Source organism: Gymnoscopelus braueri, assembly GCF_963280865.1.
Source record: "Gymnoscopelus braueri genome assembly, chromosome: 17".
Classification (NCBI taxonomy): domain Eukaryota; kingdom Metazoa; phylum Chordata; class Actinopteri; order Myctophiformes; family Myctophidae; genus Gymnoscopelus; species Gymnoscopelus braueri.
Genome location: NC_137617.1, coordinates 20452225 through 20466063, shown reverse-complemented (window position 1 = coordinate 20466063; position 13839 = coordinate 20452225). Strand labels below are relative to the sequence as shown.

The following is a 13839-nucleotide window of genomic DNA, read 5'->3' as shown; positions in this document are numbered from 1 at the left end:
ATGTCGGGTATGAATGCTAGCAAGCTCGTGAATGGAGCGAGCAGCAATGTTAGGAAGGAGACGATGTTAGTTCGGTAGGAACATTGTAATAATAGCAGTAGCAGTTGTAATAATAGCAGTAGCAGCTGTTGCCACGAGAGCAATGTTGGTAGTATGTATAGTAAGAAGCTAGCAAGGGAGCATGATGCTAGCATAGCTCATGAAAGGAGGGAACAGCAGTGTTAGGAAGAAACACATGTTACAGTAGTTCGGTAGGAACTTGTAGTGATGGCTATAGCAGCTGTGGGAGCAATTTTGGTAGTATAGTAAGAAGCTAGCATGGGAGCATGATGCTAGCGTAGCTCATGAATGGAGGGAGCAGCAGAAAAGGGGGGGGGGGGGGTGGATGGGGGGAGGGGTTATTGAGGGGAGGACAGGAAAGGACAGGGGGGGAGAGTGAGGCGATGCCACCGCTGGTTGTGGCAACGGGGTTTGATTGGGTGGCATGCTCGAAAGTGAAAGCGGGGGGAGGGGGGGGTGCGCTGGTGCCAGGTGTGGCCACGGCAGTGCTTGGGTGGTAGGAGAAAAGGAAGGAGACTGAGGTGGATGTAGGGATGGGTGGGGTGGGGGGGGATGAAAGTGCAGCCTGCGGTACGAGGGATGATAAGATAGACAAGACAGACATTAGGGGTGGGTAGCAGGCACAGGGTTAAAGATTGGAAAGGTATTGGAAGAGTAGTAATTGGAAAAGAAGATGTGGGCTGGTGGAGGCAGTGTACTTCTGGGCAGGCAGCTCTGAAGCCTCCCTGAGCGGCGGGTGACGTCATCCGGAGTCGCCGGGGTAGCTTCAGTGGTGCGTGACGTCATCGGACCGCGACTGGCGTGACGAAGGCCCCGGTGTTGTTGTAGTGCCGGCTGTTGTAGTTAGCGTTGTGGCTGTAGCTAGTAGCTACTAGCTAACAGCTGGAGGAGCCGTGGTGGCACAGACCGGGGGAGCCGCGAAGCGAGCGTTAGCGGTGACGGTGGCGTTGCTGGCCGTCAGGGACGCCGAGCTGCTCGGTGGTGGCCTCCTTGCGGTTCGGCCCCGCTCCCGTTCCCAGAAGTCGGGCGATGTTGTGTGGGTGCGTGGGACCGACCTGAAAGATGTCGCGGTTGACCGGGATGGTGGGATGATGGTAGAACGACGTGAAGTTGAGGTGTCTGGAGAAAGCAGAAAGCGGAGGCGCTGGGAGAAATGGAACGGCGGGACTTGGACTGGCTGGAAGAGGTAAGGTGCTCTTGCTGCTCATCATGCTGAAAACGTTATGAGCTTGAGTACGGAAGTACGAAAGCGAATAAGGGGCTTCTGGGTAGTTCTGACAAGGTATAAATAGCGCCAGGTAGATTGGTAAGGGGGCGGAGTAAAGGTGTGTATCCCCGCCTCCTGAACATCTGTTGTTCCAACGCCATACACACACACACACACACACACACACACACACACACACACACACACACACACACACACACACACACACACACATGCATACATGCATACAGTACATACATAATGTACATACACACACACACGCATTGATACACTGTATACCACAATCACTGTACACCACTCAGTAAAAAATCTCAGTGTTAATTTAACTCAAAGAGTGTACACATGGAACCAAATAGACCAATGAGGTTCATTTGGTTACATTTGTAAATTCTCGGAGTGTACGACATTTGGAACAGGCTCAGTCATGACACAACATAAGAGTCACAAAGTGTGCACTTTTGTTCTAATGATCTTAGACAAAACAAACAGTAACAAACGCCTACACACCTACCATTAGAAGTATAATGTAATAGCGGTACAGCTTTTATCCCTCTGACTCCTTCCTGTGCTGTCAGCTTCAATGGATGATCCTCCACATGAAAAGGCTCTGACTCATAGAGATGTACACGGCAAAATCCTGAAGGTTCATTTAATTTCCCCATTAGAGTTAAGTTAACATTCAGGATTTTGCAGTGTGGGAGGTTGCCCCCCCCCCCCCCACCCCCCTTCCTGTTATCCTCCAGATGGACTGTCCATAGTCACACGGTCAAACAAGGCTTGACAAGGTCAAATGAATCACATGCATATACAGGAACAGGGATGCATGTGTGGATAGAGACACACGCACATGCATACACAAAGATGTATACACATGCACGCAGCACACTCGCATGCACACACACATGCGTGCGCACACACACACACACGCACAGAAATACACTTGCGTACACCACCATTATTTCAGAATAACATATTTAGTTACTGATAAATGGTATGTAATATCCGTATGAGCAATGTTTATCCAGGTAATGCACTGCCGACCACATAAACACAACATCTTGAGTTTTATTCCTGGACACAGGGCATGTGGTTCATGTCTCCCCCTCTGACTCAATGAAGCAGAACCGCAAACAAAATGTCTAATAAATGTGGAGAAGGAAAATGCTGAGGATTCCAAATTGCTTGGTCTTCAAGCGTAGAAGTCGATTTGCAGTTCTTGCTTAAGAAGCTTTATCATGCATTTATCCTCCAAACAAAACAAAAAACGACACTTAAAATGTGTATTAGTCAGTAGGCGATTTCAAGTTTTTTGTGATTCGTTGTGCAGGCTAAATATTGAGTAAATTCTCTGTTGTTTTCGAAAAAGAGGAACAGCCTTGATGTGGCTCACATGCTGCATGAGACATAAAGATAGCCTTTATGAGTGTGTAAGTGTATGTGCTTGTGTGTCTGTGAGTGTGTGCTGTATGTGCGTTTTACTGTGTGTAGTGTGTTTGTGTGTATGTATTATTATTATTACAATCAAAATCACATGTCTTCAGACCCTACAGAGAATCCAGACTATCCAGATAATCACAGGATTTATGTGCTAAATTGAGGAATTCAAAAACTCAAGCTTAAACAGACCTCCTGTTTCTCAGGAAGTGGGTGAGCACCCAAAAGTGGGTGATGGGATATTCTGACAAGGCTACAGACCATGAACAGCTTTAACACACATCAGTGTTGATCTTGCATTAAACAATGGGAGCAAGTAACAGCGTGCTGACACTATAATGATTTGTTATGCTTATCTTCTGTTTGTCCTGCACCTGATCACCAGAATAGATGTGCATGTTCTAAGTCTGTAATTGATCTGTATGATGTATGCCTTCAAAAGGGGCTTTGTAATAAAGGGATCGAGGGCAGAGCGTGAATGCGAAGTACAACAAAAGCTAGAGGGGGGGAGCGGGTCCCCGGCCGTAAATCTTTTTTTGCAGGCTTTTTAATGCCGGCGTGCTGCCATATCCATTTTCCTGGAGCAGTGGTCTTTTGAAGTATTCTGGGTCCTTTGAAAGACCGCAGGTGTGATCTTTGATTAGACTTCAGTCATTGTGTGTTGACCTCTACAGCACCCACCCACAAAGGCACACATCTAATTCAAACTTATGTCCATGCCTGCTATGCACGCCGTTTCATCTTCGTCTCCCTTTATCTACCCCCCCACACCTCACAGTTTTTCTTTCTCTTTTCTTCTTCTCTTGCCTCTGATCCTGCCTTTGGCCACTCCGTTTCGCAAAGCGACAACTCAACTCATCATCTTTCAGAGATAGATTTTCCTCCACGCAAGCATATGTTATTTTTAGCCGATGTCCCGACGCGCAGTGGTATAATGAGTTCACAAAGAGAATAAGCTTCAGTTCCTACATTGCCAAGCAAACAACGCATTGTGCAAAACATGGGGCATCTTTACATTTCATTGATTGTAAATTGAATAGTGCCTCACTTGGTAATCAACACTTATATCTGCGTGTACTCCACCCTCCTTTTAAAAACAAGTGTTCTTTTCCCCCCCACTTAATCCACTATAGTGATGTAATAGTTTTCGACATGTTCCTAATGAGAAAAGTTGCTCTCTTATGTTGTACAAAGGAATCAACAAGTCACTGATAATGTTTATCATTTGGGGCCCTTCTTTCACTCCTCCATCCTTCAACATCACCCCTCCTCCCTCTTTCCACTCCTATTCTCCTGTTTCCCTCTCTCCCTTCTTCTCTGCACTCTTTTTTTCTCCTCTCTTCTCATCTCTCCTCATCCCCTCTTCTCTCCCCCCTCTCTTCCTCTTTCCTTCTCTCCATCGCCCCTCCTTTCTTCAGTAGTTCCCCTTCTCCCTCCCTCCATCCATGTCTATCTCTCTCCTCCAGGCTTGTACCTGATGATTTGTTTAGGGATGGAGGAACGTCGCCGGCTGAGTATTTTGGGGACACATGAGCGCCTGCGTAAGGTTGACTCCCTCCTGGGGCCTCGGAGGCCCTTAGGGGGGACGGTGTTGACCCGCTCAAAATGCACTCTCTTCTCACTACACACACACGCGCACGCACGCAGGCAGGCAGGCACGCACGCACGCACGCACACACGCATACATGCACAGATGCACACACAGAGATGCACACATGTACAAACACATACAGACAGACAGACAGACAGACAGACAGACAGACAGACAGACAGACAGACAGACAGACAGACAGACAGACAGACACACACACACACACACACACACACACACACACACACACACACACACACACACGCACATACAAAGGTGTGGATACCGACACACATGCACATACGAACAGGGAAGCAATGGGGAAAGACCAACCGTACACAGGTGGAAGACGGAGGGGAGAGGGAGAGAAAGAAAGGAGAAAAGAAAGCAAGGTTAATGAGCATTGAGAACAGGTCACGTTCAAATTCCACTTCAGGTATTCAGGCAGTTCAGGTATTGTTAGTCTGGAGGTATTAGTCAAAGTAAATAATGTATAAAGGCAAGCAGAAAGCACCCAGAGAAGTGTGTGTGTGTGTGTGTGTGTGTGTGTGTGTGTGTGTGTGTGTGTGTGTGTGTGTGTGTGTGTGTGTGTGTGTGTGTGTGTGTGTGTGTGTGTGTGTGTGTGTGTGTGTGTGTGTGTGTGTGTGTGTGTGTGTGTACCTCTTGATGGAATGTGTGATGGATGGGAGTCTCTGTAGAGGAGGTCTGAGGTAGTTGTTGTCCAGGGCAGAGATGGCCGTCTGGGCGTTCACTCCTGGCATACTGACACTCCGCAGGAAGCCCTGGGGACACTTCACAGGCTGAGGCGCACACGCACACGCACACACGCACGCACGCACGCACGCACGCACGCACGCACACACACACATTTATAATTGTATGCATTACTGTGCAATAGAGATGCGCGGATCGCGGTTTTAGCCGCGGTTGCCGCAGTTAACCGCAGTTTGGGTGGATTTGGGTCAATCAAATATAATTATTAATTAATATCGGATAAACCGCGGGTGAAATATTGCGGTAAATAAATTAATGACATCTAATATATCTATCCATAAAATAGCTAAATCTCTGCGTGCTTGTGTCTGTGTGAGTGTGTAGAGCAGCCTCTGTGTGATGCGATCACAAAATGCATTGATTTAGCCTATGGAATGTCGGTGCGTCTTTTTTCTTTTTTTTTAACCGGTGCTGCTGTGCTGCGCTGAAGAGCAGTGCGCTCTGTATGTTGGATGCCGCACAGTTGGATGCCGCACCGACATTCCATAGGCTAAATCAATGCATTCTGTGATCGCATCGCACAACTAATACTAAAACTAACGGGGAATACCAGAAAATAATAATATTTTTGACATACGGGAAAAACGGTTGGTGCGGATGCGGATATTAAAATTGGATAATATAATTATTGCGGTTGGATAACGGATGGATAATTAATTTGTACCATGAGAGGTCATCCGCGCATCTCTACTGTGCAACAAAACTAAAACTACACTAAACTAAACTTCACAAAAACTTGTATGAATATGAACTAAACCAATATGAGCTAAACAGAATGTAACCAAACCAACCATAAGTTAATTCAACTGATGGTCTTAATTAGACCAGCACAACGTTGCAGCAGCAATGCTTATAAGTTCAAACGTAGTCTTATTTGAACTTAATTTCTAATTTAGGAGGGAGTTTACCCACTACCAATGGTTTAAGTTTAGTTCCAATGCAGGAATATGTTACAACTTAAGTGTGCACCTACACCAGACTACCGGTAGCTGTAAATTCCTCTGTAAAACACGGTACATCGTTAGCGTGGGTGTGTCATCAGGAAAGCGTGTTTACCTGTGAGTGTGTTAGTGTGGGTGTGTCACCGGGACAGTGTGTTTACCTGTGTGACTGTTAGTGTGGGTGTGTCATCGGGGGTGAGATGGATGGCGGGGATGTCGATTCTGAGCCATGGCGGTTTCTTTCTCTGCAGACTGCTGTTTCTGCAGCCCTCCCCGCCCGGGGTCTGACTCTGACCCTGCTCAGCCATGCTGCTCTCTACCTGCGCCTGCCAGCTGAAATCACAACACACGATACAGGGACAGTAGGGTTAGAGAGAGAGACAAATCAGAAGCCAATCAGTCACTATAGGGCATCGCAGTTGCGGCCACTTCCGGGTTCCACTGCAAAATACTCAATGCATTTTTCCCATTGACATTTCCAAAAATATTGATATCAATTATTTTAAGCCTAGAATCAAGCCATCCAGGGTCCTGGTGAATCCTGACCATAAAACGTTTGATTCTGTGAAAAAACTTTTTTGAAAACGGCAAAACAAAGGGTATTTATTAAATATAGTATATCATATAATTAAATATAAAATAAAAAAAATCACATAATTTTTTTTTTTATGGTCATGATTCACCAGGACCCTGGATGGCTTGATTCTAGGCTTAAATTAATTGATATAAATATTTTTTGGAAATGTCAATGGGAAAAATGCATTGAGTATTTTGAAGTGGAACCAGGAAGTGGGCGGGAACTGCGATGCTCTATAGGCGCTCGGGTGGCGAGGTGGTAAAGAGCCTGCCCACCGTCGCCGGAGGTTGTGTCTTTGAGTCCAACGTGGTGTGTCAGGCTTTGTCGAGCATCGATACAAACACAATTGGCCCGTGTTCGGGTGGGGAGGGTGATAATTGTCACTGCACGTAATCCAACAGGCTGGGGTGGCACCTGTCAGCAGGGAGTGTTGGGTGGGAAGAGTAGGACGAAGCTCCTCACTGGCAGGTGAGTCAGTGGGATACAACTGCAGTGACCAACACAGAAATGTGATTTTGATTTGAAATTTTTATTGGAGGATAAACCCCTTGAGATGCATCATCTCGTCTCCCAGGGGGTCACTCAGGCACAACATACAATGACAAAAAAAAAATCACATAACATTCAACAACAACAAAACATCTGTTACACATGTCATCTAAAAAACTGAAAATAAAATAAAAAATGATCTAAATACAATCAATTATAAAAAACAAAAATCCAAAACAAGAACAGTTAGATTTGAGCGAATCAAGCAAAGACATTTTGAAAAGAGGAAATGAAATAATTGATCTAATTGCAATAGGTAAATTGTTCCAGTCAGAAGGTGCTTTAAACTTAAATGAACGTCTCCCTGAGTAGGGAGGAATCAAAAGAGGTCGGTGGGTGACTCACAAATGGACACATTAAACATGAAAAAGCTTGCAAGATACTGTGGTTTGTTTTTTGTTTTTTTTAAAGCTTTTTAAGCTTCATGTGTCAAGGGAAAGCTGAACAAGCATGGATGCTTTGTGTCAGCAATATCCTGTTTCATATTCTTAGACATACACAGTCCTCTGCTGTTGTCCTTTGAACACACACACGCACACGCGCACGCACACACACACACACACACACACACACACACACACACACACACACACACACACACACACACACACACACACTGCTTGTCCAGACCAATAAAGCTAGACAGGTAATCTGTGCAGAAGACACAGTCTGACTCACCAAACCCCTTGAACACAGGTCAGTTGCAATTAATTCATACAGAACAGTACACACTTACACTAGGAGAGTCAAAGCTCAAAGTGGTATACACCTCTTTGGAGTGTTGTCTCGTGCTTATACGCAACATTTACATGAGCTCCCAGGTATGTAAAGGTAATTGTCTCTGTGAATGATGCAATTCCATCCTTCCAGCCCATCCCGCAATGCAGCGTTCTCTAGTTTCCTCTTCCTGTTCTTCTCTCGAGCAGTTACAGTAAATGCTGACATGGCCCCACTGTCTCTGAACAGTTAGGAAAACAGGTGGGAAAATGTACGGACCCTTTCTCAGCACTATACCAATTTATGATTTTAAGATCTACCCATTGCATTGAACATGACAACATAAAACCAAATTCAGCGTTGCGCCACAAATTGTTCAGTCTATGCAGGATTTCATTCGAAACCAAACACCACCTGTTTATTTCACTGAATCTGTTATCCTTATCCTTATGAGTGATAAGTGCTGATAACCAGTGTTTGTTTTGAAGCTCACTCAACAGGGAGCTTAAAACTCATGCTCCAGGTGAGGCTCGAACTCACAACCTCGGCATCACTCCGCAGGCTACTGTCTTATAAGTACCGCGCGCTGACCGATTGCGCCACTGGAGCCTGTTTACCATTGTTGACCAGAGTTCTATCTGACAGTCATCAGGGACACTGTAGCTGCAGTGCTCCACCAGGAGATGGCACTGCGGTTCTCATGACTAAATAATCTTCTCTGTCAACTGACTGACATTTCCCTCTCTCAGCTGAAGACAGTCTGTCTGTCTGTCTGTCTGTCTGTCTGTCTGTCTGTCTGTCTGTCTGTCTGTCTGTCTGTCTGTCTGTCTGTCTGTCTGTCTGTCTGTCTGTCTGTCTGTCTGTCTGTCTGTCTGTCTGTCTGTCTGTCTGTCTACCTTTCTTCCCTGGTGATCGCTGGCATCTGAAGGCTCATATCCTGAATCAGACTCCAAACATCAAGACCTCCATGCTAGTACTTACTATGAGGGAACACACAGGGAGAATAAGAGAAAGATGGCAGGAGAGAGAGAGAGAGAGAGAGAGAGAGAGAGAGAGAGAGAGAGAGAGAGAGAGAGAGAGAGAGAGAGAGAGAGAGAGAGAGAGAGGGAGAGGCAAAGTGTGTTGATTGATCTACACAAAAACAGTAGGGAAGCCACAGAATCAGAGGCCAAAGCCTCATCTCATCCTGTTGGTTGATAGGTAATGACTCTAAGGTTAAAGGCAGGGCTTTGGGGAGAGTCAGTGGTTTCCCTATGGAATCAACTTGCTCTGGTGGTCAGAACATGGCCTGTCTCCTTCTAACTTTAGAGCAGTGGTTCTCAAACTTTTTTGTGCCAAGGACCCCCATCTGAAAATGTTTTGCTCCAGGGACCCAAAGAAGACATCTGTGTTAAAAACATACTTTCCATTACTCCAACACTTTCACGATTTTTAAATATATGTTAAAAAATTGCAGATGTACAAGCTCGCAGCGCGGCACGAAGTGATGCGCTGTGAGCTTGTAGATCTGCTATTTTTGAAATGCCAACATATAAATGGATAAAGTTGTTAAAATGATTGTGGTGCTATATTAACTAGTTTGGCTAGGGACCCCCTGCCCAAATTTGGACACCAGGGTTAAAGTGATAAACATACTCTACCCTAGAGATAACTCCCTTAAATACTTGATCTAAAAGCTCACAATGTGTGGCATTGCGACACGTTGTGAGATTGTAGATCTGCTATTTCTGGCAAAGAGATTTGGTGTAGAAGGAAACAAGAACAGACCAAGTACAGAGCCAACTCAGGTCCGTTTTACTAAGTACAGAGAAGCAGATGACCTCACAAGATGGCGCCCGCTACCCATTGAGTTCAATGGACAGGTGAGATCATCTTGTGGAGTGTGTCACACTTTAAGATGTCAGAAATGTGAAATATAACAAATGTAACAGGCTCCAGGGAGAAGTAATCATTCGTGATTGTTGTAATGCAAGCTGACTTGATCAGAACCTCCTCTGGAAACCGGTGCTGCCAGTCCTTTCCTCTCTACAATGTCCTGTCTAAATAAAGGAGAACGCCATATAGTGATAATTCTTTGTTTCAGATCTGTTATGGAATCTTACAGCACAGATAAAAGCTGGGCAAGTACCTCCAATTGCTGTAAAATCTCTGTTAAAAAAATAGTCATGTCTTTGAATTGTGCAAGCACCAGCCATTCCGTAGATCTGCTCCAGAAACTCCATCAGCCTCTATATCACTCTACTGAGTTTGGTACCACATGCTGACCGATCGCAGCACTTTCGTGCTCCTGTGGAGTCAATGCATTGCTTTTTTTTTGGTAGGGGTTACGTCTATTGTACTGCAGCCAAAAGAGGAAGTGCCTGGAGTGATTGGAGTTGGAGGGAGGCATAAGGCATAAAAGGACATCTGCTGGGTTTTTGGGTGGGATGAAAAAAAAAAACGACCACCGACCAAGAGGCCCTGTACATCCCAGCCATGAATCAGCCTGTGATTCAGTCCAATGGATAAATTATAGGCTGCACACACACACACACACACACACACACACACACACACACACACACACACACACACACACACACACACACACACACACACACACACTGTACAAAAAAACACAGACACACACAACGTCCAACCACCGTTTTACCATTAAGCCATTGAATGAACACAAATGCCTTCCGCTCTAAGTGCTGCTGGAGCCCAACATTCAGAGCCCTGCTGGCCGAAGCCAAGTCTGACGAGCTAAATGCTATTCAATACAGCAGGAAGAGAACTGCACAGAAGGCTGCACTTCCACACACCCAGAAGTCTACGCATACACACACGCGCATGCATGCATGCACACACACACACACGCATGCTGCACTGCCGTACATCAAATGCCTGACTGGTGCCTGCAAGTCCACGGTACAGTAACACACACCTGAACACGTGAACGAACTTCTGCCTGGCTGGACATCTGATCTAGAATTATTCTATGTGTCAGGTGTTAGTGCATGCATTCTGACATGGTTCGATTGCATATCAAAACGCTACACCTGCCTACAAGTGTGACTAAATTCATATGTTACTGTATGTAAGGTGCAGCATACTGTAGGTGTGCCCTATTCATGCGTATGTGTGCTATGCCTTAACGCGTAGGTTGGTGCGCATTTATGTGTGCACTACAATGCGTGTGTGGCGTGTGCTTGGCGCACGTCTGATCATTATAAATATATATAGTAAAATTAGGTAGCACGTCAGCCGTTGGTCTGCTGCGCAGGAGTCAATGCAGGCGTCAGATACTGTACGTGATACTGTACAGTCTATGTATTTTAAAATGATTCACTGCCCCATTGAACGCACACATGTGCATGTGTGTGTGACCGTGTGTGCGCTGCGCACGCGTGCAAGTCCTGTCAGAGCTGTGCTGTCTCCATCTCTGCTTTCCAACTGTTCTGTCACAATTAAAGCAGATAATATATGTAATGTAGATAGCTGCTCAATGTCCTGTTTTTGACAAGAATGTCATTAATCTTTGAATTTCTCAGCTGTGTATGTTGGCATCTGTTTGTTTGGCTTTGAATGCAGAGTCCCGAGTTCTACCCTAAGTTCAGAGAAAAACAAGGAAACAGAAAACTGCCCCTGCAAATAGAAGTTCCATCAAAGCACATTACAACCACATCCTTTGATTATACTGTGTTGATGCGTGTGCGTGTGTGTGTTTGTCTTAGTGTGCATTTGTGCCAGCCAGAGTGCAAATATTGAATATCATGCTTGCATAGCTCCCTAGGTAAGATCTGTTTGAGTAAATGTTTGTGCACACAAAATACTATACACACAAATACATGCACACACGCACAGACACACACACACACGCACGCACACACACAGACACACACTTTCACTGGGGTTTGTAAGGAGCATCAAAGCACACATGCACACACAAACACTCAACAATCATAACAGGTTTAGCCTTTTTTTTACAAGTAAATAATACAGTGAGAAAAACACACTAACCAGAAGCTGTGTGATCATAAAAAACACACATCGCACTCATTCTCCATCCTCCGTTTGTCCTGATCATGTCTCTTACTCCTCTTATCCCCTCATTCTCTCGCTCTCTCTACCGTAGGTTTTCATGACAGGAGATTAGAGGCTATAATCTCTGTGCTTTACACAACACCGACACCCTCCCCGACCCCTTCCCCCCTCCGTGGTGACACTGACTGGACCCCTGATTGAACAGTGACATCAATGACAGACAAACTGTGTCACCACAACATCCTCCAGGAAGTGATGTCTCAGCTGCGGTCCTCCACTGGTTACAGTAATACGGTACATTTAGGTATTACTGTATTGAGAGCACAATAGAGAGACAGGAAGGAGGTAACAGAGAATGTGGATCACACGCAACACAACCCAGGAAGTTAATGTATGGTTATTTATGTCCAGCATATTAACTGCTTGAGCCACATGGTTAGCCATGGGTATGTTCTGTTTGAGATATGTGTGTACTAAATGCCTAAATTGTAATTTTTTGTAATTGTACATGTGTCAAAACGTATATGTGCTTTCAAATGACAATAACAAACTATAACAGACTTATTACCGTTACCATCAAAATCTGTTTCTAAGAATCATAATATGTTTATTGGCCAATTGAGTTTGCACATGCAAACTTGGTTGGTTTGTTTATGTACTGTACAGTCTTGAGGTTTGATTCTCAGGTTTGATTCTTGCTCTTAAAGGCATACATTTAAAGGCATAAATTAAGGCCCACACAAAGTTCCCATTTCCTATTGAAACAAGAATGACATTTCCTAACAGGCCAAGACAGAGTAAAACACAGTCATCAAGTTGGCACTGAAGTATGACTTGTCCAAACACCATTCCATTGATGTAGTCTGTCAAGCTCTATATGCTGCCAGCCATTGTGGAACAGAAGCTCACATTAACGCCTCATAGTGACTGTTGCTGTCTTTTATATTGGGAGGATATTATTATATTTAAGCTGCAATCCAGAACTTCTTTTTGTGTGTGTGAATACAATTTTCTCCAATCTGTAGGGTATTTTAACACAATATACGGTAACAAACACAAATGCAATGGTTGGTGTTGGTCTCCCCCTGCTCTTCTGAAAATGTATATTCTGTGTTCGGGCAGGAACAGTACTCGTTGACAAAAGATACTACATGAGTCATGGAAATAAAGTATTTCCTTGATGAGATAATAAAGAATTACCACTAAATGCCTTTGGGTATACTTATTTGATGCAACAGATGACAATAATACAAATTTAACAGAATTCTGTGTTCAGCGTCCACCTCCCTTAAGGGAATTAGGAGACTGACAAGGGCTTGGAAGTTGTTGGCTAAATATAGACTTCTGAGAGGATCCAAATGTAACCAAATGGACCTGATTCAGTATTTTGGCTAGGGACTGTCCGTTGCCATGGGAACCTGCCATGGGTAACTACGCAGATGTCCTTATCAACATTCTTCCTCTACATAAGTCTGGTTGTTGTTTAGTGTCAGGGACATTTCATTCATACATAATCATAACAACATGAGATCAAAATATAGTTGTATAAAGAGAATGAGCTGAAACAGAAATGAACTAGAAAAAGTGCTCATCGGAGCACAGGTCTCCGCCAGGTCAGGTAGGTTATTGTGGCCTCCTGGTGGCGCTATAATAGGCCAATGTGAAAAGGGTGCCATTTCTTCTTAGGCCTTGCACGGCTTTGAATTTCGTTAATTAAAAAAAAAAAAAAATTAGACCTGCTGGTGGCGCTATAACAGGCCAATGTTAAAAGGGTAGCATTTGTTCCTCAACATAGTGTGAATGTCCGTGCAAAGTTTGACCGCAATCGGACGATGCATTCATGATTTGCGGCATTTTGTTCTAAATGGGCCACTCCTGAAAACTGTAGATGTCAATCTTAGCCAATCGGGATGGAATATGAAAAATTAAACAGATCCGTCTT

The 13839-nt window shown here is 44.6% G+C and overlaps 1 protein-coding gene across 1 annotated transcript in view; it reads right to left on the bottom strand.

Annotated features, from left to right (window-relative positions):
• rhbdf1b (rhomboid 5 homolog 1b) overlaps positions 1-13839 on the bottom strand; it is a 73265-nt gene that overhangs the window by 33186 nt on the left and 26240 nt on the right. Inside the window, 2 exon segments of the mRNA XM_080456100.1 lie at positions 4974-5113; positions 6190-6361. Of these exon segments, the coding sequence (XP_080312226.1) occupies positions 4974-5113; positions 6190-6336 (287 nt within the window). The 5' untranslated portion in view covers positions 6337-6361.